General features: G+C 40.0%; 1 protein-coding gene across 12 annotated transcripts in view; it reads left to right on the top strand.

The window, feature by feature from the left end:
• LOC128733985 (PTB domain-containing adapter protein ced-6) overlaps positions 1 to 27,162 on the top strand; it is a 100,893-nt gene that overhangs the window by 59,483 nt on the left and 14,248 nt on the right. For all 12 annotated transcript variants that reach the window (XR_008411960.1, XM_053827933.1, XM_053827932.1 and 9 more), the window contains 7 exons: positions 22,227 to 22,605; positions 22,699 to 22,863; positions 22,943 to 23,214; positions 23,469 to 23,722; positions 23,801 to 23,901; positions 23,971 to 24,253; positions 24,322 to 24,449. Coding sequence is in view for 11 of the 12 variants with exons in the window: in XM_053827933.1 (XP_053683908.1) it covers positions 22,465 to 22,605; positions 22,699 to 22,863; positions 22,943 to 23,214; positions 23,469 to 23,722; positions 23,801 to 23,901; positions 23,971 to 24,253; positions 24,322 to 24,449 (1,344 nt within the window). In the remaining variant the exon portion in view is untranslated. The remainder of the gene's footprint in view (positions 1 to 22,226; positions 22,606 to 22,698; positions 22,864 to 22,942; positions 23,215 to 23,468; positions 23,723 to 23,800; positions 23,902 to 23,970; positions 24,254 to 24,321; positions 24,450 to 27,162) is intronic.

The raw sequence follows: 27,162 nt of genomic DNA, 5'->3' as shown, positions 1-27,162 counted from the left end.
AACAATTTTGATGATTCTCGGATAATTTTTCAAATAGACCTATGTGACAATGAGAGATTCTCTTCGTGTCTCCTTTCTTCCGCTTTTTACGGCGATACTAATGGATTTTAACACATCAGCTTTGCATGAATCGGTTGCCGAAGTCACTAGTTAGCTAACTGTTTTGGAAATTTTCTTTTCGATGCATTTATTTAGCCGTGAATAGCGAAAGAGAAGATACGCGAAGAGAATCTCTCATTGTCACATAGGTCTATTTGAAAAATTACCTGAGAATTCATTTTTACATGCTGAAAAAAAATTTCAGCTGAATCAGACCACCAGATTCTGAGATACACGTATCGCCAGCTGAAAAAACATGGTTTCGAGAAAAACGCGTTTAAAGTTTCGTAAAGCAATGCTCTTCCCTTGAAGTGACCACCCCACAGGTTTCGTCATAACTTTTCAACTAGATCAGATATTAGAAAATCCTTTTGGCATGACCTTTCTGAAGGTATAAGGCTCTCGAAAATGTAAAAAAATAAAATTCGATTTTTCGATTTTTCAGAGTAGAGGAGGGGGGGGGACCCTCACTACCCTAATTCGAATTTTGGTCGTAAAACGATCGTTTTTTTCAAATTTCGGACGTAAAATGAAAAGATATTACTTCGAATTTCCTGAAATTATCTCATGAGGATGTTAATTCAAATTTTAGACGTAAAAGGAGAGGACGTTAATGCAGATTGCGGACGTAAACAGAGAGGACGTTAATTTCGGACGCAAAAGATAAGACGTTAATTCAAATTTCGGACATAAAAAATGATGACGTTACTTTAAATTAGAACGTAAACATAGAGAACATTAATTTAAATTTTGGACGTAAAAAGAGAAGACGTTAATCTAAATTTCGGGCTTAAAGAAGAGAGCGAAACAGGAATCACGTAAAATGAATGGACGCAAAAAGAGATTAGCATAGAAGGGTCGGCAAAAGTCGCTAAAACGAAGAAAGGGCTTTGCTTGTTTTGGATTATTGAATTGCCGTATTGGTAACAGGCGCACAAGCGGCTAGGGGACAAGAGAGTGGATGTGACAAAGGGGATAGGTTTGTGCAGCTGACGAACCTCAGTAAGGCACAAAAATAACAAAGAAAACTGATTCAAAAATTCAAACTATAGGTGTGTTATTTAAAATCATGATAAAAACGGTACACCAAAATTAAACAAAACTGACAAAAAATAACACATGCATAATCCAGAAAATAATACAAAAATGACACAAATTTTTTTTAAAAATGACACAATCTGTATATAGAGATGACACAAAAGGTGTGCAAATTGGAATGAAAAATGAAATTCTACAAAACTGATTTAAAAATTACAAAAAAAACGGTCAAAATTATTTGAAAATTTCAGTGCAAAATGTTTTACAACGCGAGTTTAAATCATACATCTTCTTACATGGATCAGCATGGCTTCTACTCTGCTTCAGTTTATATTTAATTAATACAAAACATGAAAAATGGCTTGCTAGTGGCCTCTATTTATACTGACTTGAAAACTGCATTTGACGGTGTCGATCACTCCATCATTCTGGCTAAAATCCTTCTGGCTCGATGCATCAACATATTTTATTGAGTGGCTAAAATCTTACCTTATAGACCGCTAATTTTGTGTCAAATTAGGCAACATTGAATCAAATAGCTTCGTTAGCGTGTCTGGTGCTCCTTAAGGCAGTAACCTAGGACCGCTGCTGTTCTCACTATTTTTAATGTCGTCTGCCTCATTATCTCACCTGGCGAATTAGGTTAATATGCTGATTATCTAAAACTCTTTCTTGCTGTACAAACTATGACGGCCTGCATTGAGCGGCAACGGTTGCTGGACTCTTTTTCTAACTGGTGCTTGCACAGTATGTCAAAATATTTTGTGATTTCTTTCACGACAAATCCAATATTATGCGACTACACTATATCTGGAGAAACGCTTGAAAAAGTCTCAGCAATCAAAGACTTAGTCGTATTATTAGACTCAGAATGTTCAGAGAATTCGCTGACCCGTTGTGCTTGCGTAATAAGCGTAATATGGAGTCCCAACACTGAAATTTCAACCAATCGGATTGAAGCAGTACAAGCTAGATTCTTATATTACACCCTCAGGTCCCTGCCTTGGCGTAATCTAAACCAGTTACCAGCTTATATTGACCGTTGTCAATTGCTAGAAATCGACACGCTGGTAAAGAGTTCAAGTATTTCTATAAGCTGTTTTTGTTGGAAAAGTGTTGACTGGAGAAATATATGCTCCAAATATCCTGTCATGCACTAAGTACGGTCAAAAAGAACCCGTTAGGGCGATGTGTGACGTTTTTAATACCACGTACAAATTATTTGACTTCAATATTTCAGTGACGCTTTTCAAAATAGTCTTAAGCAATGTAATATACTTACTTTACCAACCGAGAGCCGGGTCGGCTCTTGCCATATCCGGTATTCTTGCGACGTCGCCGGCCCACCGTAGTCTGCCAACATTCGCCAGGTGTACGATGGGAATCTCTCTAAGCAGTGCCTGAAGCTCATGATTCATACGCCTCCGCCACTCTCCGCTTTTCGTTTGTACTCCGCTAAAAATAATCCGCAACACCTTCCGTTCCAAATACGGCAAGTACACGTAAGCAAAGTTGCTGTGTCAAGTCCGTAGAGGACTACCGGTCTGAAGTGCGTTTTGAAAATCGTCAGCTTTGTGCGGCGGTGTATGCTCCTTGAGCGTAGCGTCCTGCGGAGGAAAAAGAAGGCTCGATTTCCAGCTTGAATGTGTCGTTGGATCGCCGTTCATCGCCGTCAATAGTCACTGTCCGTGGGAGGCAAACGTTGTTTTCTGCGGAGTCGCTTTCTACCATATATTTGGTTTTCGACGCATTGATTTGTAACCCTATCCTCCGTTTTTAGTTTGGCGTAAATTGCATCCGCCATCCCAAGGCTTTTAGTAATGATGTCGAGGTTATCTGCAAAGTTGCGGAGTTGGCTGCCCTTGCTGAAGATCGTTCCTCTCGTTGCCCGCACGCCGGATCACACCTTCAACAGCGATATTGAATAACATACAGGACAAAGCCTTGCCGCAACTCGCTGCGCTATTTGAAATGACTCGAGAGTGTCCCCGAAACGCGCACGTACGTAGCACATCACTCGCTTCAGAGTAACTTTGATCAGCCGCGTCAGTTTGTCCGGGAAACCGTACTCGTGCAGCTGTTTTCGTTCAACTGTATCGTATGCTGCCCTGAAATCCACGAAAATATGGCGCGTGGGCACGTTGTTCTCTCAACATTTTTGGAGGATATGTCGGAGAGTAAACATTTTATCCGTAGTAGCACGGGCCCCATAAAGCCCGCCTGATACTGCCCTACGAATTTTCTTGCTATCGGGGATAGTCGACGCAACAAAATCTGGGAGAGCACCTTGTAGGCGGCGTTGACCAGCGTAATGCCGCGGTAATTCCAGCAATGTAGCCTGTCGCCCTTTTTATAAATGGGACAGACTACACCTTCCATCTACTCCTCCGTAGTTTCTCCTCCTTCCAAATCCTAGGAATTATCCAATGAAGTGCCATTGCTAGCGGATCTTTGCCATTTTTGTGGAGTTTTCCCGGGAGTCGGTCCTTTCAGGCGGCTCTATTATTCTTTAGTTGACGAATTTCTCGCCGGATCTCTTCGAGATCGGGAGCCGGCACGTTGTTGTCGTTTGTAGGCACTCCGAAGTTAACCACCGTTGCACCTCCTTCTGGTATATCGCCGTTGAGGTGCTCATTGAAGAACTGCTTCCACCTGTCGCTGTCGACCACCTCGCGCACGTTTGTGATTAAATCCCCTCCCTCGTCCCTACACATGTCAGGATCAGGTGTGTAGCCCTTGCGAGTTTGGTTCACTTTTTCGTTAAACTTGCGCGTGTCATTAGCCCGGAATAGTTGTTCCAGTTTCTCACGATCTTTGTCCTCTTTCTGGCGCTTTTTCCTCCTCAGGATCGTAGTCAACTCAATCAGCGCTCGTCGATACTTGGCCAAATTCTTTCTCGTCTACACATAAATGACACAAATAACAACTAACTCATTTAAAGACAATAAAGAAATCAAAAAACATTAAAAAGGTAAAAAAGTTGGATTGGCTTTTGGATACAAAACTACACAACACACGAATGGCAAATAGATATAAAATAATACGAAGTTCATTCAAAGATGCAAATTATTCCAAATGACACAAAAATAGCAAAAAGGTTACACAAAAATCTCGTAATAACACCAATGGTACAAAAATAACACAGCAATGACACAACATCAATACCTGAATAACTAAAATAATACATGTTTACTAATTCTAAAATATTACTCGTGTTTAAATATTCTTGCCTTAATTTGGTATTCGGTTTGTATCAGTGTTTATGCAATTGATCCGTTGATATTCAATATTTTTTGTCGACTTGAATTTCCCCTTGAATTCACTTTGTGTCGCTTCAAATTCCATTATCTATTCACGATTTTGCTTAAAAGCTCACCTCAAGTATACTATGTTATAACATAAAAAAATATTAAAAAAGTGAAATGCCATAAAACTAAAACCCAAAAGATACGAAATTAACGTAAAAAATTGAATAAAAATGACTAGGTATATAACAAAAATTATTTAAAAATAATTCAAAAATCAAAACATTAAAAAAGCAACAATTTGGATACAAACGCTATTCATTTGGATATAAAATTACACAAAATGAGGTAAAAATAATTAACGACACACATACTAACTTTTACAGGCTACAAACTTTTGACAATCAAGATTAAAAGATTAAAAAGGAAAACAGTAGGAACCTACAAAATACCGTCGATTCCAATGTTTTGTTGAACATGGTTATGTCTTTCTTTGTGCATCGTTACGGAACAAATCTCTGAAAAGATTTTTTTTAACGCAATGGTTCACATCTTGTGCATAATTTATTCTTATTTTGTTTGCGTATGCATTCATCGTTTATTTTCTATTTCTTTTGCTCAATTTCATTGATAACCAGTAGTCATTTAACGGCTACTTTTATATGTACACTACATTAGCCTCGGTAAAACTTTCAACGTTACTATTAGTCACGCCCTAGAAAAGTTGGAGATGAAAAATAAAGCTAATCATCAACAGCGCGATTGATAAGTCTCTCGATGAAGTTTGCTTACGTACAATTACCCTTATTACGTATGCCTGCCCACGAGTGCAATATCTCGCCGAGATCTGCAGCAACGCAGTACAAATTCCCCTGCAACGACAGTGAAGGAAACGTCTGACTCGATCGAGATAGTCATGCACAAGCTTCCTGTTCCTGCGTGTACCACATTTATTCCAATCAATGCATCAACCCGTCGATGTGGTCCAACCGGTTGGTTGCGTGGTCCCCATTGCTGTTGAAATGTGTTTGCGCCGGCACCGCTTGGCACCGGCAGTGGGACATCAAATAGCCACAAATAGCCACCACCAACCAACCAACCAACCAAACACCAAGCGAAGGCATGTGGGAAAATGACACCTCCCAGGCACCCTGCTGCTCTCCTTCTGCAAAGTAGACCACCGAGGAACCGGTCCGAACCGACGACGTTGGATAACCGGCCCGTCGATCTGGTGCAGGGCTTTCAATTCAGATGGTTAAGGAGGATTTGATTTTTTTCGGTGCAGTGCAGTCCGTCCGTCATAAGGTTAAAAGTAGGTCCAGAAAAATCTGACCCAAACCAGCGGTAGCGGTTTGAACTTGACCTACCTTGGTGGCAGGGTGAAAAATGGTACTGCCAGTCAAAGGATAACCGAGCTACGGTACTTGCCACGGGAAACGATAAAATTGAGAATATAAATGTAACATAATTTATAATAACCCTGCACTAGAATCGATTGGAAAAATTGACTTTATATGTCTGTTTTGATTCATAAGTTTGCCAGTTCAGTAATTTATAAAAAATGACGCAGCAGTGACGCAGCGAAATGATTGTAGGGTCATTATCTTGAGTTTCTTAAAATTTCAACTCACACCGCATTAAATTATTATGGAGGGATTCCACACCAAGTGACGAAAAAATAACATATTTTTTAATTTAGCTGAAACTTTGCATAGCTGCTCTTCTTAAAAATTGTGCCATTTTATCATATCAGGTATTTTTTTAAGATGTCGACTGCTTTTTCAAAAGGGGCTTACAAAAAATGGTGCTAATCCATTAAATATTTTATATTGGAAAAATGGTTTATTTGATCGAAATAGTGTCTTCAGCAAAGTTGTAGATAATAAAATTGTATTATAATTATAACTTTTTCTAAATATGACCACCTTTAGAAAAAGTTATACACTGTAAAAAATTATTTTTGGTGAAAATAAAAAAAAGAAATTTTCAAAATATTATAACTTATTTACCCTTCATTCGCCAGCAATGAAACTTTTAGAAAAAGTAGTGTATATTGTTACCTTTAGCAATTAAAAAAACATAAATTTTAAAAAATGCACTTCTTGAGATATTAAATTTTTTAGTTTTATTTTCTTATATTTTCAACAAAATATTTTTTTTTACAGTGCACATATTTTTTTAGAAAGGCAATTTTATTATCTACACCTTTGCTGAAGAGACTATTTCGATCAAAAAAACCATTTTTCCAACATAAAATATTTAATGGATTAGCACCATTTTTGGTTAGGCCCTTTTGAAAAAGCAGTCTAGATCTTAAAAAAATAACTGATATGATAAAATGACGTATTTTCTTACAGCTATGCAAAGTTTCAGCTAAATCAAAAATGACAAATCGATTTGCGAAACTCCGTGGAATCACTCTATGAACAAGACGATTTACCGCTCTTGTGTTGGAACAGCATTCATTTCATTCATTTTCAATCATTCATTTTGAAAAGAATTAAAATGCATGTTTTAAAAGTATCTATTTAGAAATCATAAACCATGTTTTATAAATTTAAAGTCTGGCAAAACTATCAGAATTTGCATACATCACTCCTGGTAATAAAAATTACTGAATTTCAACCTCATCTTCTTTGAGAAAGTAGCAGGGTTCAATGACTGTCCCTGAACCGTCATTCGATTACTATTCATAAATTCCCGGCAGCAAAAACAGTAAAAAAGGCAACTTTCGTCAGTAAAAAGTAATAAAAAGTATCGTTGTCATGAATTCTAATTGGAACTGCACTTTGACAAGCTCATGTACTTATCTTTTAAGTAGGTAGTTAAAACCTACAAACATGTGTATATGGCATGAAACACACTGGCAGCGGAAATTGGCAGCGATTTCCTTTGGGATGAATTGCGAAACAGCTGACCGCATCCGAGTGCGAGGTAGCAGGTACCTACCTACCACACCAACCTTGCTGCCGCTATTAAATTTAATACATATAGGTGATAATTTACTCTCACGTGAAACAACACACGTCGAGCGCGGCATTCCGATGCCACCACAGCAGAACCGCCCTGTAAAATCATCTTTTATTGAATAATCGCACATCATTTCTGACCTAGTGGAGTGCAGCCGTTACCGCCTAGGCAGCAATAGTATCGCATAGCTTAGCTAGAGAGAGCTCATGTAGCCGGCAAGAGTGTGGGTAATCTCCGCCGAGTGTGCACACGGTCGCCACTGTACATGTGTGCAATTATGGTTAAATTCCCTAACAAAGCAATTTATGAGAAAGATATTTATATACGTTTATTATTTAAGTGTTGACCGCGGGAGCCGGACGGCGGTAAAGGTTATTTTTACCAGGCCAGTTTCGTCGTCGTCTATTGTGCCCACTGTGGAGTCCCAAACGGCGAGGAGTGATGAAGCGATCCGTAATTGGATTATGAGGAATCAAGCGTGATGTTTATTTTGGGGTAATTTAAACTGATTGATGTTTTCATTGGGCTGCTGGTCGTCGGATACACGAATAACGAAGCTGACGATATAATTGAAACTGGAAATACCAAGCAGGAGGAGGCTGCCTAATAGATGACACGCCAGTCTTTGATCGCCATCACTGATATCGGTTTGCACAGTGGGAATAGGTGTTTTACTGGGAGTGTGGAAAAAGTGCTTTCACCACGGGAAATGGCATTCAGAATAATTTTCGGTTTTTAAAATTTATTGTGCTCTAAATAATTCTATGATTAGAGGCGTCGATCAACAAATAAAATCTAGCATTTTGCACAATTGTAAAGCCTTTCGAACAAGATATCAACGGTTGGCGGACCGTTTACTAATGTTCGCTGAAACTAAACCAACATCGAAAATGAGGGGCTCTGTAACCGCAAGGTTAATGAATCTGCCTTAACAATCCCAGTATAGATTCAGGACATTCCATGTTAAGTGACTTTAGCATTTAGTGACTTCTCAGACCCTTCCACATTTTTCCTTCATACTGAACTCTGCATTTATTTACCTGCATTTAAAATTGAACTGTTTTGTTAGCTTAAAAATGTAAATCAATTTCGATATGTATTATTTTCTGATGTAGGTACTAGAGTTCCTAGAGAGGGACTTCTCTCCTCTGTTGGGTACTCTTACCACTGCGTCCATTATTTTGAACTATTGTGGTATGCCCGTTTTATTGTTTTACTATACGCTTCAAGCTTACCTATCACTTATTGAAGAAGTGACAGGCTGGTAGCTGGAGCGAGACATGTGCCAATCAGGGATGACTAGGTTTATGAACCTAGTACCCTGATCGGCGACGCCAACCAGATCTCCCCTTTTTGAGATACTGCAGTCTGCGTACTATTTGTGCTCCACGATTGCAGAGCAAGGGTTCCGAGGTTAAATATCATCTTGTACGAAACTGAGATTCCGAAGATAATATTTACTCGGACAATATCCTGTCGCAAGATCTCTCTTATTGAGCAACTTTTGAGTAACCTAGGGGTGGATACTCGACGTTATATATTTATTAAGATTGTTTGAGCGATTGTACAGCCATCCTACTGGCCATAACTGTTCGGCTCTCTTTTTGTTTCAGTCCACCCTCCAGCATACAATCAGAGATCAGCCAGAGTGAATCTCGACCCGTGAGTAGAAAGTTTTGAAGCCAAATCTTCGTTTGTCGACTCACAACGAGTCGACGTGTTGAGGATAGACGAGGATCAGGACTGAACCCCTGCTAGCGCACCGTTCAAGTCTTACTCCTCCCCTACTCTCCTCTCCACCTCATTCGTTTCTTTGTTTTTCAGCAGATATTGCTTGCACGGTAAGAAACCGTCCACTGCATCAGTGACCGGCTTGATGCAGCAAGGCCAAATTGCTGTGAAGGGCGCCCTTGTACTCCACAGGCTCCGTTGTGGCGAGAGAATTTATAGAACCCCCTCCACCATTCATCCCTCGGCACGGGTCGCGTCACACCTTGGATTAGGGATTTATCCATTCAAGTTTTTACATAATAGACATGGATAACAGCCCTACAACCATCTCCTTTAGGGGGTTTGGACCCTCTGCTTTGGTTCCTGGGAGTCAAGAGAACCGTCCTGCAGGCGGAGAATTTACACTTCAGCCTTCGCATGAGTGCCCCCTTCTCTGTCCGCATACGACCCTAGTTTCCACCGGTTGTCCGATTTCCACTAAGGAACGTATCCCGGATGGTACCACGAGGAGGTCGAGATAGTTAAAAGGGACTTACTTGTAACACAGATAAACCCAGTTTCATTACGCCTGGTTGTTCTGTTTTGTTGTCCTCTTAACGTTTGTTAGTTGTTTTTAGTTTTTTCAACGTCTGGATTTCTAGCTCTTTGCATCGTGTTTTTTGTCTTTTTTTTAGCCATTTGTTGTCATTTTTCTATCGTCTTTTGTAGCGTTTTTGATTTGACGGTGTAGTCATTTGTAGTCTTCTTTGACAGTTCTTGTCGCGGTTTTCTGCATCCATTTATAACCTTGTTTTGTTTTCGTCTACTTGTCTTCGTTTTCGTTTTTTTTCCTCGCCTGTTCAACGTCTTTTTGTTGTTTATTTACTGTTTGTTTTTCGTTCTTGCGTCATCTTTTCGTCATCGTTATTTATTCGTTATATCATTCGCTTTTTCGCCGTTGAAGCTATCAACCTTTTCCGTAAAATTTATGAAAATCTGTAATTATGCGCACTAGATTTGATTACAACTAGGTACAGATAAATCCGTAGATCTGGCATCGCTGCTGCTCATTTCGCTAGACTGAATCGAACACCGTCTTAAAGTCCCAAACTTGTCTGCCGTACTAATGTCTAGTTTACAACTTACATTCATACTCAATGTCGATTGAGGATAACGATTGAGGATGATGGACAAGCTGTGGATCCACCAACTTTGGACGAGGATAGGAAAGCAGCGCGATAGCTGGAAAGGACGGCATCGCCGCCGAACTTTTGAAAGTCGGGAACGAACGGCTGTATTGTGCAATCCATCAGGTCATACTAGAGGTATGGACTGAGGAGGAATTACCTACGGACTGGTTGGAAGGTCTCATACGCCCAATTTATAAAAAGGGCCATCGACTCGAATGCAGCAATTATCGAGGCATTACTCTCCTCAATTCTGCATACAAAATTCTCTCCCGCATTCTGTTTCTCAGACTGAAACCGTTGCAGGGAACCTTTGTTGGCGATTACCAGTGCGGTTTTCAAGTGAGACGCTCCACGACGGACCAAATGTTCACCTTGCCGCAGATCCTCGATAAATTCCAGGAATTCAATTTGCAGACTCATCATTTTTTTGTAGACTTCAAGGCGGCGTACGATTTAGTTAAACAAAACGAACTGTGGCAGATTATGCTTGAACATGGTTTCTCAACAAAACTGATTAGGCTGATACGTGCTGACCCTTGACATCTTAAGGTGGAAGCTGCGAGGATAGGGCTTATCATAAATTCTACCAAAACAAAGTATACGGTGGCTGGTGGAGAGCGTGGTAGCCCTTCGGGTGTTGAAACTGCGGTGGTGATAGACGGAGATACTTTTGAAGTGGTCGACGAATTTGTTTACCTTGGTACGTTAGTGACATGTGACAACGATGTGAGCCGTGAAGTAAAAAGGTGGATAGCGGCTGCCAGCAGGGCCTTTTACGGATTACGTAGCCAACTGAGGTCCCGTAGCCTACAACTCGCGCTAAGACGCTAATTCTCCCGATGGTACTCTACGACCCCGAAGTGTGGATGTTGAAAGAGAGCGACCGACGAGCTCTTGGCGTTTTCGAGCATAAGATCCTGCGATCAATTCTTGGCCGTATATTAGACGAAGGAGTGTGGGCAGGTGAATGAATCATGAAATATACCAAGTATACAAAGATGCGGATATTGTGAAGCGACTAAAATACGGCAGGCTACAATAGGCTGGCCACGTAGCAAAGATGCCGGATGAGAGACCAGCGAAAACAATATTTAGCAGAGAACCCGACAGAGGCCGACGACTTCGAGGTAGACCCCGTATCCGTTGGATATGCGCTGTTGGCCAGGATGCTAGAACAGCGGGTGTTAGGGGCGACTGGAGAGTGGCAGCCCAAGACCGAGTAATGTGGAGACGGCTCCTGAATTCGGCATGGATTCGATAAGCGGATTGTCGCCGAAAAAGTAAGTAAGTATGCAAAGATCTTATGATTACAGTTATATAGCTTTAAGATGCTGTACATAAAAAAAATCATAGCCTGAAAGCGAAATTAATAGTTTTTATGCTCGCACTGGATTTTATTCAACTAAATAAAAACCACAGTTGTACTACTGACGAACTGACGTAAGACATAGAAGAAAATCCCTTAAAACATTGCAATGCATTGTCCTACACATTCCGCTTGTACATCAGTAACAGCCTTTGTTAAGCATGTTGCGAAGTAACTTATATTTGTAGGGGTTCATACTGTGGGACTCAAGACTCAAGTGCCTAAGTATGTAAAGTATATTGCGAAACATGCCTTTTTAAAAATGAGTGGCCTTTACATGGATCATGGCATTAACGCCAATGTTTCGTCTGTTTGTGATTTTAAATCATCTTTAACGGGTAGCAACTAAAATTTTGGAATTTTTTCGCGGCCCTTATGCTCAACAACAAACGAGCTCAGAGAGAAATGAGAGTATGTATGTGTTAGCTCTCTCTCTCTCCTCTTTTTGTTAATATTTTTTGTTTTGTTTATGCTTGCCCAGTTTTGCTAAAAATGGCGTCGAAACAAGAAGCATTTCGGAAGCGCGTTGTACATTTCTACGAACTGCAACAGAAATCTCGGCAAAAAGTATACGGTATACCATTTAAAAGCAAATATGTTGCAGCTTCGACTGTTTACGATATCATAAGATGCCCAACAACTATTCGCAAGCAAGGTAGTGGAAGACAAGCCAAAATTATGGACGCAGAAGGACATCGTTTTCTTTCTCGTTTCTTCAACAACAAGCCCTCTGGTTTCGCTATCAATTAAGATGCGAATGTTTGAAGAAAATTTTGCTCCCGTTTCTACAAAAACATCATGCAGATGGACAATACGTGTTTTGGCCGGATAGAGCATCATCGCATTACGCCAAAAAACACAATCGTTCCTGAATACCCATTCGATCCCATTTTTACCCAAAAACTACGACCCGAAAAATCTGTCTCAGTGCGCCCAATCGAAGATTTCTTCGGGATTTTGAGTTCCTTGGTGTACAAAAAATAACTGGAGAGCCACGAATTGCAAATAGTTGGTTGGTAGAATCAAGAGATGTATTCGCAAAGTTGAGATGATGGCCGTACAACGCTCCTGTTTCGACGTCAAACGAAAGCTTCGCCGAACAGCTGATTACGGACCGTTTTCAAATGTACACTAATTTTTATTCAACAATGGATGATGCATCTTTAATTTCGGTAAATCAGATCTTCTTCATGTATCTTGGTCTTTTTTTGACAGCTTGAGAAAAAAATCCCAAAATTTTAGTTGCCACCCGTTACTACAATAAAAATAGAATCGTTTGGAATCTGTTAAAAAACAAAATGTAGTAACAATCACCCCACTGACTGGCTGGCCACACTTCCAATCGAAAGCAAACGTTGTGAATAACAGTTTCCGGCTGCTTGCTGATAGTAAGTACGCTGCGTTTAAGATAATGATTGTTTATCGTTTTCCCGGCTGCGGGAATTCTTGGTATTGCCAGATTACAGGGTGGTAACGATGAACAAATTGTTAGAACCTGATACCAGATAGTTGTGCCTTTCAAGGTAGTTTTCTTACGAGCTGTTGAAACCAACTTCTTTTGCAGAAAAAAAATCCGGCGAAAATAGTACTAATGGAATACAATTTAAAACCAGCACAAAGTAGATACAATCTCTCATCATGCATTCATATAATGGCAGTTGTCGTTTGTATGCTCTGTTGTTCCACTTGAACTCAGTTAGATGCATTAAAAAAATAAGCTATTCGTTGCTTTGCGTCAACGTATCGAAACAATACATTTCACTAGCATTTGAACGACGGGTGTTCGGTTACAGCAGGTCAGCATCCGGCGCCAGTGGCGATTGGAACGGGAGTTCGGAGAATTTCTTGTTTATCAAACCGAATGGCACAAACGCCTCTTGCAATGCAGTAAGTAGAGGCGTCATAACAGTCAGTCGATGTTGTTTGTGTTGTGATGGGAATTTCCCGGCCCGTTGTCTTTATTTTGATGAGTCGGCAAACGACCCCAGTTTGGCTTTAAAAATTCGACTTTTGTCCGCGGCAGTTAAAAGCGCTGCCACGGTTTCAGCAGTCAATCTATTTATATGTCTAACGGCAGTATAGCGGGCAATGATGCGTGAACATCACATATGCCGGAGCCTTGACGCGAGATGCAAGATAACAAGCTAATTCATGAGTCGCGCGAATGATAAGCCTGCGAAATTACACACATTGAACGTGGTGACCGGAGAATCTGCATGCAGGTTTCCTGCGCGCGGCACTCGCGGATAGGGTTTGTGAATATTCATTTGCATTCATGCATGCATGCCAGCATGTAATGATTGCTACACACCGTCGTCGTCGTCGTCGCAGGAAAGTGTAAAATTCCTCCGCATCTGACGTGTACGATGCATTTTTTCCAGCATTGTAAATGCTCTCGCTAATAAATGTACAAAGGTGTTGTTCTCGTCCGCTTGCATCGCATCGATCACAAGGAATGTGGGTATCTACGCTGCTGCTGCTGCGGATGAACGGCATAAGGGCAAGGCTTTGTTCCGATATTCGTCGGTGGTGGTTTCCATTGCCAGCGAACCTAGTTTTCTGTTCGAAGGATGTTCTTTAAGTTTACAGATGTTCTAATGGGTGTACAATTCTATTTCTATGTTCAATACCGTTGCAAATCGGTACTGGTAGCATAGAAATAAAAGCATTTAACTTCATTATTTATAAAGCATGTTACGCTATAAATTTCTTAAAGTTAATGAACTTGACGTTAGCCGTCATTGTAGTGCCTTCATAAAAACATTTATCAACCCCAGCTTGCGGAACACATGAAGGGGTTTTCATAAGTGGTAATAACTGTTATGCAAAACTATCTTTACGTTACTATCTCGTATTCAGGTATGAGTAATTCTCGCTGAAACGGGGCCACTACTGACACGAGGTTTTCAAATATTGGAACTTTTGCGCTTAATTGGTTGAAAATGGTTAAAAAATAAGAATTACACTTTTGATACCTCGAAATAGTGGGTCCCTCGTTCGTCAAGGGGACTAATAGGTTCAAATAAAGTTGAATTTTGAACAAACCTTGAGATCTATATCATGTGATATTTCATAAATTTGCCATGAAGCAACTAACAAATGGCCCGGTTTGGAAAGAAGAAGAACAGGGCTTTCAAATAGCCATCTTGGATTTGGTATTTTTTCTCAGCTTTCCGATGATGGTCTTGAAATTAAAATCGGTTGGGGGGATCATGGCGAAAACGGCGATTTTTTGATAAAATCCAACACGGCGGCCAAATCCAAGATGGCCGCTAATCTTTTTTCACTTTGTTTATAAGTCCTATCTCTCCTCTTTACATAGCCGTTTGTCGTTTGTAGTTTGTTTCATAACAAATTTTGGAAATATCACAATAATTATATGAAAATTGTGAACCTTGCTACAAATAACTGGTTGTTTTATTCAGTTAAATGCCATTGCACACCTAATTTTATGAATTTTTCTTGTAGCATTTTTTCTCAGCTTTCCAATGCTGGCCTTAAAATAAAATCGGTTGGGGGGCTCATGGTGAAAACGGCGATTGTTTTTATAAAATCCAATATGGCGACCAAATCCAAGATGGCCGCCAAAAACATTTTTATTCCATTTGAAAGCCCTGTTCTTCTTCTTTACAGAACCGGGCCATTTGTTAGTTGTTTCATGGCAAATTTATGAAATATCACATGATATAGATCTCAAGGTTTGCTCAAAATTCAACTTTTTTTGAAACTGTTAGGCCCCTTGGCGAACGAGGGCTCCACTATTTCGAGGTATCAAAAGTGTAATTCTTATTTGTTAGCCATTTTCAACCAATTAAGCGCAAAAGTTCCAATATTTGAAAACCTCGTGTCAGTAGTGGCCCCGTTTCAGCGAGAATTACTCCATATTTTTGGAAGTAAAATATTTTGTGTTGCCAAAAACGGATACTTTTGTTGCCAAAAACGAGGCATGCCAAAATCGAAATCCAACTGTACACAGATAATGATTTATTTACCGTCGTAGGGAGTATCTTTGCTAATAAAGGTTAAGTGATACTCCGGACCCTCAGGGATGAACTAATGGTATTTAAACCAGAAGCCAGGCTGCAATTGGCCAATGATATAGCACCTTATTTCGCTCTCTGAAAATAGATTAGTTTGCCAAAAATATTAGTTTAAATCATATAATACTTGAAAATAAAGTCGTGTGGTTTAATGGTTGCCTAAAACTACATTTGTAAGGTTAGGAACTGAAAACCGCACGACCCCGCACCTCCTAGCTTGGTTACTCAATTATACAAATTGAAGTATTTCCAGGTATGGCCACGTGGAGGCGCTAGGTAGGGGCTTGGGATGGCCAGAGCTATGTTGGACGCTTCTTCCTAGTTTCCTTCCCCATTTCATACCCTCAATTCTGGAGGATTTAAAATCAAAGTTGAAATTGAACCTGAAATTAGACTTGAAACTGGACTGCAAATTGGACTTGCGATACAGTCACCCCAGTATTATGGGCCACCCAGTATTATGGGCCAGTCTATACTTTACGTTAGTTTTATACGTAAAAAACTAATATTTAACTGTCGAGTATGAGTTCAATAGATAGAAGCAATAGTATGCTGCATGCTGGATAGCAATATACTTAGTTCCAATGCGTTAATTTTCTTAATTTTCCGATAGTTGTCAGCTGGCTCCAATCGGCTGTCGATTTGTGGTTATTTTTGCGGCTGTTATAAAAAGTCGGCCGCAAATTATAAGCTGAATAGTGGCGTAAATTTGTGTGCCTGAGCACAAAATAGATGGAAATCGAGAGAATAGGTATGTATTCATTGAATTACGGTGAAATCACATAGAAAAATTCATTTTCCGCTTCAATATTCGTAATTAAACAATGGCTCATAATACTGGGAGCAAAATTAACTTTTCCCAGTATTATGGGTCAAGCATATAGATCAACAGTATTCGCTGTTTTTGACTAAAATTGTAATTTGTTTTCAGTAAAACGAAAAAATATGCAAGGAAAATCAATATACAGAAATCGAAGCTCTATGATCCTGATATATTTCATCATATTCTTGATCTAGTAAGACCGAAAACGTTCGGGAAGTTGCAAGAAATCACAATCTACTGGACAGTAATACACTTCCGCGTTATCTTTGGAAACCACCCAAAACTAATAAGCCAGGACCAAATACTTTTCTTCTTCCTGAACTTACTTACTTTACTTAGTTGGCTTACCGTCCTAAGACAAAGCCGGATGAACAAAATTTCTCTAATGCACTCGGTTGTGGGTCAATGCACTCCAATTCCTCAGACGTGTACTCTCCGCCAGATCTCGCTCCAGCTAGTTTAACCATCTTGCTCGCTGCGCCCCTGGTCATCTTATTTCTACCGGATTTGAGGCAAATACCAGGGATTTGCAGGGTAGTCGTCCGGCATTCTTGCAACATGCCCTGCCTATCGTAGCCGTTTAGCTCTAGCCGCCTTTTGCATACTTGGTTTGCCATAGAGCCATCACCTTGATGAAGCCCTCTGTGTGATTCGAATGAACTTGACAATTCACTCGAAACCCGAACACAGCACAGAGTACCATCCATCATAGATTGACTCAGTTTGATGAGCTTCTTGAAGGAGAAGCTAAAATTGAATCTAATCTCACCTCACTCAGATAGCTGCTGAGTACAGTACAAGATGCAACAAGATCCCTAAATCGCGTGAACTACACACACCCCTCAACCACACCCCCCTTCATACCCACACCCACACACACGCGCGTTTTTCTCGAAATAAAACCAATTTTGTTTTACTGACCCATAATACTGGGAACATTGACCCATAATTGTGACCAGGTTTAAAAGTGGCCCATAATACTGGGAATGGAATGAGCTTACATTTTGTTGTTCTGCAAAAAAGTGTGTGCTTTTGGAACAAGATTGCCTACAGAACATCAAATTATAATATATTTATAACCAATTAAGTTATCAATAAACTGTAAATTATTTAAATCTGTGATTCTATCAATAACTTTATAGCATCGTCATGCTTAACTGGCCCATAATACTGGGATGACTGTATAAAGCATTAAATTTGACATGAAATCGAACTTGAAAGAGAATTTGAAATTTTCATTCAAAATTGGACTTGGAAACTTGCTTGAGATTGGAATTAAATTAAACTTGCAATTGCGGTTAAAGTTGGACGTGCACCTGGACTTGACTTGGTTGGATTTGAAGTTGGTTTTTGTTCTTACTTTTATTCTTTTTCCTTCCGTTTTTCCTCTTTTCCTCTTGTTTTTCTTGTCTCATTTTTTGTTATTTTGAGAGCAGTTTTAACTCTTGTTTTTCACTCATTTTTTTATCATTTTCTATTCCGTTTTCCGTTTTGATGTAAGATTACATCATTCAGGAAGGTAGCTGATATTGGGGGTCATTTAAAAAATTAAAAAAATGAGCGTTACGAAAAAATTAAAGATTTTGAGAGCTGTTGATTTCAAAGTACGTACTATTGAAAAATTGAAAATAATGAAACATTGTCCAACTGGAAATCCTCGCTTCGTGATTGGTTGTAAAAGACACCATCGTAGCTTTAACGTGTTTTTAGAAAAAAGTGACAAATTCTCTCCGTCCCAACAGGTCGAAATTTTTTTGCGACGATTGAACCTAGACTAAATTGATCTGTACTTGGGAAGTATGCCAGAACAAATGACAAAGTCTCCACGTCTCAACAAAATTTCTAACGATCGCGATAAAACCTACACCAATTTGATGTCTGTGTTAGGGAATTGTGCTAGAAAAAAAATCGATTTGTACAGTCGCCCAGATTACTTTCAGAATCGCACATTGGGCTCTCACCTAAAAAATCTAGGTGAGGTGCCGGTAAGAATAGGACCCATCGTCTTTTTCTAACTCTCCTCCTTCTCGTTTTTCATCTTCGTCTGTTCCGTTTTTCTTTTCTTTTAGAAGCCCCATGTTTTCTGCTTTTCTGTCGCCTTTATTCTGTTTTTAGCTCCCTTTGCCACGGTTTTCCATATTGTCTCTCGCTCTCCAGTTCGACCTAGTCTGTTTTTCCTTTCTTCTTTTTCTGTTCATATTCCATTTCCCATTTTGATCCTTTCTCCTTTTATATCCCATTTGACCTCTTTTTCCGTTTTCCTCATTTCCTGTATTGGTTTTCGCTTTTGCTCTCTAGCTATTGGTTTGTCTTGTTTTCTGTTCCGTTTTTCTTATCTTATCACGTTTGGCTTTTTTCTCTCTCGTTTTCCCGCTTTCTTCCCGCTGTTTCTTCTTTCTATTCTTTTCGTGTCCTGTTTTTCGCCCTTTACAGTCCTGATTTTCCTCTTGTTTTTCTCTTTTCTGTGACTTTTTCGTCTTTTTAGTTCTTCATTTTCCTCATTTCCAGTCCCTTTTTTCCTCCTTTTCGGTTTCGTTTTTTGCTTTGTATCTCGGTAACTCTTTTTCTATATTTTCGTTTTTACCTGTTCCATTTTTTCTCTTATTATACTTTTGCTTCTTTTTTGTAATGTTTTGCTTTTTGTTTTGTTTCGTTCATCTTCCGCTTCCTTTTTTTCTCTGCAATTTCCATTTCATATATTTTCCCCTTTTCTTTTCCTTATTTTTTATTTCGTTTTTTCTCCTTTTTTGTTCCGTTTTTCTTGTTTTTTGTCCTGTTTGTCCTTAATTTAATAAAAGAAAAACTTTTGCACGAATAAATTCCGCTACAAATCTTTATAGTAATATTTAATCGTGAAATAGTTTTTCTTTCGTTTAACAAATAAGGACAAACAAGACAAAAAAACGGGAAAACGGAACAAAAAAGGAAAAAAAAAACGGAAAAAATTAGGAAAACATGAGAAAATACATGAGAAGGAAAATTGAGAATAGAAAAAGAGACCAACCTCGTGTTTTTAGTCTTGACCTTGAAAAGGATGTCAGGCATATAAATTAATATTTTTGAAACGGTAGCGCTTTTGCAATTGACGAAGGGACGGTAGAAGAAAGTAATGAAAATTTTAGAGTGAAAAAGAAAGAGCGGAAAGGTGCGAGAGGGGGATTAGTAACTACGTTTGGAAAATAAATAAAAATAAAAAAAATACAAAGAAAACTTATTAAATTTAATTCTACTATGTATATTTTATTCTTGACAGATTCGTATTTCGCCTACGACTTTCAGGCTTCCTCAGTGTCTGTTTTCGAACTCGAAAACAGTTCGAAAAGTTCGAAAACAGACACTGAGGAAGCCTGAAAGTCGTAGGCGAAATACGTATCTGTCAAGAATAAAATATACATAGTAGAATTAAATTGCATAAGTTTTCTTTTCATTTAATTTCCACGTTTCGTATTCTACTAAGACGCTCCAAAAACTTCAACTACGCTTAACAAGTAGTCGTTGTGACTCCTACCTTTTGTCCAATGCTTGAAGGTGCGTGGGTCGAACCAAGCTATAATCTAAGATTATAACCGGATTCGAACCCACAACACCCGCCAGGGCACGTGGCTCGCTGGTACTAATGTACCTTTGAACCACAGAGGCGCTGGACAAAAGGAGACTGCACATCCCCCTTATTAAGCGAGCTACGTAACTTCAAACTCTACCACCTGGTGGGTTGGGTTATTAATAGACACAAATTGTGCCTCTTCCCCGATCTATTGCAATAGAACCAACGAATTGAGAAGTTTTAATCTAACTCGTTTTACACACGGGACGACCTCACTCCTTTCCGCTCTTTCTTCCCAACTCTAAAATTTTTATAACTTTCTTCTACCGTCCCTTCGTCAATTGTAAAATAACTAACGTTTCAAAAAATATCAACAGAAAAGAGCAAAATGGAGACATACACTCAAGTCACTCTTTCCTTTCTCTCATTTTTCTTCCTTTCTCTTTCGTTTTCCCTCTATTTCTGTCCAGTTTCCTCCATTTTTGCCTCGTTTTCCCTTTTTTCTGCCGCGTTCTTCTTTTCCACTTTGTTCTGTAACGATTTTTGTTCGTTTTTCTTTTTTTCATGCCAGTTTTCTCTCTCTCATTCTCACGTTTTTCCTTTTTTCCCTTTCCGGTCTATCAAGTTTTTGTCACGTCCACTGCACTCTTTTCCTTTTTCTCTCCAAGAACAGCAGGAGACGGGCTACCTCTAGACACATCAGTAATCCATGCTGGGAAAATTCACTACATTTTTATAAGAAACTGTTTGCTGTACGCTGCACTATTTGGTTCATAAGATAAGAATTTTCGAATTAGGTAAATTTTCAACAAAACCGGAAAGTTTTTTGGTCACAACTCAGGAGCAACCAATCAAGTGTTATTACCAAAAATTTTATTCATTACAAAATTAGAAATTGATGAACGAGAAACAATATTTCAAAAATAGCTTTTTTCAATCCGCACACAAGTTTGGATAAAAAGGAGCGTCCTCCCTTACCTAATTTTCTGCACTTTCCGCTTCACGTGTGGTCCCCGTTCTGTAGGATCCTATCAACATCCTTGTTTCATTACTTTCTTCTATCGTCCTTCCGTCAATTGTTAAAAAAACTACCGTTATAAAATTTTAATTATCTTTGATCTCATTAAATGTTCCCATTTTGATCAAGTAAGATTTCTGGCAATGATGATCGAAGTGTTCTTGAATATATAAAGTCATCTCGATAGGCAAGGAAATTCAGCTAGAGATGCAGTGAGAAGATGTAAAGTGAACCGCTGACGGAAGGTTGGAGCTGAAGAAATATTAAAAATTTAGTTAATTTTAGGGGAGAGAATCATGTTTCGTCGTCTTTACGTTGACATGATTGGTCACTCGACCATATTACGCAGTTGCAAACATGTATCTGTGCAGGCTGTGGGGACAGTGGGGCACTTAATAACGGTGGGATTTTGGGGTTTGGCAATGAATTTTCGTTATACATACTGCGCATTAGCTGTTTAGTCCCGAGGGATGGGAGGCGGGTGTGATTCTATGGTTTAGAGCTTCTGTCGACTACCGCGAATGCCCACATCTTGCTGCGCTTAGTTTACTTTGTAGATCTGTCTTCGGACTTGGGTGCATAAATCTCAGGGGGATGGAAGATGAAATTTGTTCCATGGGTCAAATCCTGATAAGTTGATAACCACTGGTGGTCCGAGATATGTCTTTCTATTGATTCATTTGTGGTTATTTGTGTTGAAAAATTGATGGCGGGTGCGCGGTTGAGGACAACCGGTGTCGGACGAGGCTTTCGACATCTCCACTTCTTCTCTATACTACATTTTACAATTCAAAAAGTACAAATTATCCAGGGCAGAGCACATTTACAAACAAATAAAAGATTTGAGACCTTTACGTGATATAGAAATATGATTATAGACCAAAAATAAAAATATAACATATCTGTATGCTTGATATTTTATCATTACTAAGTGCGTCAACCTCAAAAATGAATTTATTTTCTGTTGTTTGTCCACAACGTGCAAAAATTTATCACCACATATTTATGACAAAGAAATAAAACCCAGAGAAACGTTATCATCAATCCAACTGGCAGCGCTGACCGGCCGCCAGAACGCAGCATCTGCTGCTGCCGGTTGGTGCCAGTTGAAACCTACATACCGACTCCGTCCGTCGTAGTAAAACTATTGTTTCGACTTATCACGTTCTCATTCCACTTCCAGACGTGGCGTTGATCGAGCACAAGCGCAGGAAGGCGGCACTCGTCCTCCGTTTGCATCAGTCGTCGTACCGCCACACCGCCGGTGGTTTGGCAAGCAGCAGCCGTCGTTCCAACAACCCCCCGCGCACGTGTCGTGTGTCGTCAAGACAGATTCTTCGGATTGTTGCGGTTTCAGTACCGGCCAAGCAATTGAACCGACCGGAGCAAAACGGACTGCAGTTGGGCAGTACGGTGCGGCGATGGCGTCAACGCTGATGTTCTGGAACAAGCAGAACTCCAACAGTCAGAACGGAAACGATGCTAAGAACACAAAGAACGGCCGCAATTGGCTGCACGCGCCCGATGTTCTGGTCAACGGTCATGTTGCCTATCTAGTCAAAGTGAGTTCCCGCTCTTATCTACTTAGCAGCTGAATGGAGACTTAAATTCAGTGATTTTTCATGTTTTTTATTTTGTTTTAATTGATTGTGTAGTTTCTCGGAAGCACGCCCGTTGAGCAAGCGAAAGGAATCGAAGTGGTGAAAGAGGCCATCCGGAGGTTGCAGTTTACCCAGCAAATGAAAAAAGCAGAAGGTGGAAGCAATGTGAAAACAAAGAAGGTTGAAATTACCGTCAGTGTGGACGGTGTGGCGATACAGGTACGGGCGGTGCTTGTGATGTTGATAGTAATGTAATGTGTTGCTTTATTTTTAATCTTCTGACATTTCTGACACTTAGGAACCACGCACCCAAACGATCCTGCATCAGTTCCCGCTGCACAAAATTTCCTACTGCGCCGACGAAAAGGGGGTGAAAAAATTCTTCAGCTTCATTGCCAAAACCGGGGCGTCAACGGCGACGACGCCATCGCTGAGTGCCGCCAGTGACGACACCCACTCGTCCCACTCAACCGATCAGGACGGGCAGCACGAGTGCTTTGTGTTTATCTCGAACAAACTCGCGTCCGACATCACGCTTACGATCGGGCAGGCATTTGATCTGGCTTACAGGTTAGTGTTTGTGTTTCGGTTCGTTGTTTCACTCCACCAAATTTTGTGTACAAAGCGAAAAATATAAACACAGTTCTTGCTAAAAGCCAAAAAGGTTTTAATGGTTTTAAAGCTGTTTTGAAAAGTTAAATCTGGTTTATTGCGAAGTTAAATTATTTACTTTACCAAGTGGATTGAAGTGACCATCGATTGAGAATTTGCTATCGCGAGTTAAATTGATTTTTCATAATTTTGCATTTCGATTGTCCCCACAGGCGCTACGTGAGCGACAGTGGCAAATCGGTCGAGACGACGAAACTGCAAAGCCAGAACAAACAGCTCGAGAACACGATCAACGCGTACCGCCAGCGCCTGAAGGACCTGTCCGAGCTGGTGCCAAAGTCGGACTTGGACAAGCTGCTGTTGAGGCTCGGGCTGCGGGATATTTGCGAAGTGCCAGCGCTGGAGAACGGTATCGACAGTCATCATCACGTGACCACCGTTAACGGTAGCAAGACACCCGATCTGGGTCAGTAATTTCTGGGCGTTAGGTTACGCATTATTAGCTGAACGCAGCTAACTGAGATATCACCTTTTCCTTTTTCAGGCATTGATGTATCGTTACCAAACAACGACGATCAGCTGCTGATCGAAACGTCGCCGAAGCATTTTGCGCCGATTGTCCCACCGCGGAACATTCAAAATCAGGTGATTACTTCAGTGACACAACTATCTTTTCCATAGAGCATATTATAAACACAATCTTGCCACTTGCAGATCAACAGCACACTGGAAGCGTTCAAGCCTTCGGTCGGTACGAAAATGGAAGGTTTGCTGCTTAACTCGGACTCGGATAGTGATTTTGACCCGAGGGCTCCGGACAACGATAGCCCATCGATCGGTGGCAACAAAATAAGCAACGATTTGTTTGGATTCGAACCACCGAAACAGAGTGTCGGTCAGCAGCTGTTCAGCAGTAATAATAGCCACAATAGTTTCACCAACGGTAATACTGGAACTAGCAATGGATTTGGTGCTCCTACAAGTCCTCCTCCAATTTGTAAGCAAGGCTGGGCTTTGAACGCCAAAAAGGAGTTGTTAACACGGGGATTGTTTTCCTTTTTTCAGTGGCTCCTCCACCACAAAAATCTGCCCCACGAAGGACAACCTCAGCGCACCAGAACAGTGGAATGGCCAACGGTAATGGCTATCAGGATTTATTTGGATCGGCACCATTCAATCCCCAGGCGTGCGATGTGAGTATGCTTTTGTAACAAAAGGGTCATCAGAATTTCATTTATTACAGTATATCATGGGGTGTTTATGGGATATTTAAGGACTTTGTAACCACATTCTCATCTACACTAAAAACTTACATGCGTTAAGCGTACGGTCTAACCTCTAGTATAAATCTATTTTGACAAACATTTTAATGAAGACAAGCTTTATACAAATGAATTATGTAACCTACTTTTGATGATGTTAGATTTTATTGAGCATGTAACGGCGTTTCGAAAATAACAGGAGAATTCTCTTTACTCCGATACGAAACGACCTACAAAGTTGTTATTCATATGAACATCAGTAAAAATATGCCTAAGTTACAATTGGTCGGTGTTAAGTCAGACCGAACCAAGTGACAAAACTCTGATTTCGAGAAAAACGCGTACAAAGTTTGCTGTTCTGTATGGTTTATATGTATCAATCGTTCGAAATCATCTCATAACTCTGTAACGTTCGTGTTGCACACAACGCACAGCAGCTTAAGCGCCACTCCGGTTTAGGAGGCTGCTGACGCTTTTGAAAGTCCGGCTATGAGACTCTGTGAAACGGGCGGGTTAAAAGTGGCTAAATCACACCGTTCATCTGACTTTTCCTAACAGGGGTTAAACCAATAATTCTTCGTACAGACTGATCAATTAATATCTACAAAATCTCCAAAACAAACGAACTAAAAGAATCGAGACTATACGCGAATCTAAATGAGAAAAGATCTCACCATTCATTAATTCGAAAAAAACAAACAAAAGTTCGATATCTTTCAGGTGGTTTTCAAACTAACCGGCTGTTTATTGAACGCATCAGCCTACTGGTCCCGGGACAGGGTAAAGCTACTCAACTTAAGGCTAACAATGGCAAACAGTCTTATTTGCTAGCACTTGCGGTTTTTTGTTTTGGTTCTTCCACACAGTTCGACAGCACAAGCCGAACGGTCCTGATAACACAGGCAGCAGCGATCAATCAGCTGATCCAGGCAGTCAAGCTGATCCAGATGTAAATGAAGAGCGTATAGCGTTTGCCACCTTAGGGTGAGTGGCAGGCGCCGGTCCGTAGCACGTTCTGAGTGCGCTGAGTGGAGCAGTCAATCCTATGACTGATGACAGCGTGTTCGATGGGGTCGCTTAGCAGATTGGTCTTCTGCCCTAGCCGGAATAAACACCCCACGTTGAATGGGGAACCCTGTTCAACGTGTACATTTGTTATGCGTATGCCTGATAAGTTATTTTCACCGTAGCACGCCGCTTACCTGCTAGTTGTAAGTTTTACGGGCACGAGTCACTTTTTTTGGTAACTCCTATCCTAGCAGTCGGTCTAAAACTTTAAAAGTTAGTTATAAGGCCTAATCTCGCTACTCTAGCTTCTTCTCACCTTAAGCACGGGTGGATTTTGCTAGCAAAGTCCTTGACTTTGTCAACCACCTTGAAATGCACCTTTGAAAATCGCGAACTTTGATACGGAAGAAAAGTTAAGTTTGAAGATCTCCACTCAATTAGCAATGGAGTTGGTCGGATCCCTTATTTATAGCATTTTCGGCATAATAGCAATCGAAATGCTATTATATTTCGCGACAAAGATTAATTCTATCAACCTGTACGATTTATTTCTTGTACATCATTCGCGATTGTTTGAAGAACAATCTCGAGCGCACACCAGTGATTTAAATCACTCAGCCATTGGGCAAAGCGAGATGACCAATTTGAGTGACGCCAATAGTGAGTATGTATCGGCGCGAGCGACAGTAACTCTTCTAGTAACCGACAGGTGGCTATGTTCGTAAGTTGCGGTGAGCTTTTTACTACTAGTGTGCAATTATTGTGCGGTTACGTGCAATCTTCACAGGGATGAATTCATGGCTTACATTCTCGCTAACACTTATTAAATAAAAATTTTGAAATTAATAAAAATTTCAAAATTTTTATAGCGCTAAACATGACTACTCTAAACAAACAAAGAACAAAGAAGACTAAACAAAAACATACTAACAATTTTTACCGTCACTATCCATTCTGAGCTCCCAAAATTGCTAAAAAAAAACTTCTAACTTACTTTTTTTACTTGACTTCCTCATTGCATTAACAACTCCCTCAGACATATCTGAGTCAAAATTCCTACCTAATTGCCTAACTAACATCCTAAAATCACCTCAGAAACCTCTGGGCAAAAATATTTCCTATTTAACCTCAGAAACATCTGAGCAAATTGTACTCCTAACCAATTTTACCTCAGACAAATCTGAGCAATTGATTCTCATTTCCGATTTTACCTCAGACAATTCTGAGCATCTTATATTCCTTACTTATTCTAAATATCTAAGCAATCGTACTTCATATCAGAAATTTCTGATCAATTCAATTTTACCGAATTTCACCTCAGAAAATTCTGAGCCATAATTGAAATCTAATTGACTTTCTTTTTAAAGTTCGTGATTAAAATCTAATTTAACTTCAGCAATTTCTGAGCAAATTCATTTAAATCCTCGCTACTGAAAATTCACATTTGCAATTTTTTTGGTACCGACACGTTTACTTCGAAAAGACAGACTAAAATTATTTTGGGTAATATTTGGTAAACCTTAATCGCACTACTAGGGTAGGTACGGAATATTCGTACAATTATTATTTATTATCACAGCATTAGGCTTGTGATCGCGGTTTGGTAAATCTACTTTGCTTTCGTGTTAGCTGTTTG

Source organism: Sabethes cyaneus, chromosome 2, assembly GCF_943734655.1.
Source record: "Sabethes cyaneus chromosome 2, idSabCyanKW18_F2, whole genome shotgun sequence".
In the NCBI taxonomy this organism is placed as follows: Eukaryota; Metazoa; Arthropoda; class Insecta; order Diptera; family Culicidae; genus Sabethes; species Sabethes cyaneus.
Note: the sequence above shows the minus strand (reverse complement) of the source record. Positions and strands in the feature narration are given on the sequence as shown.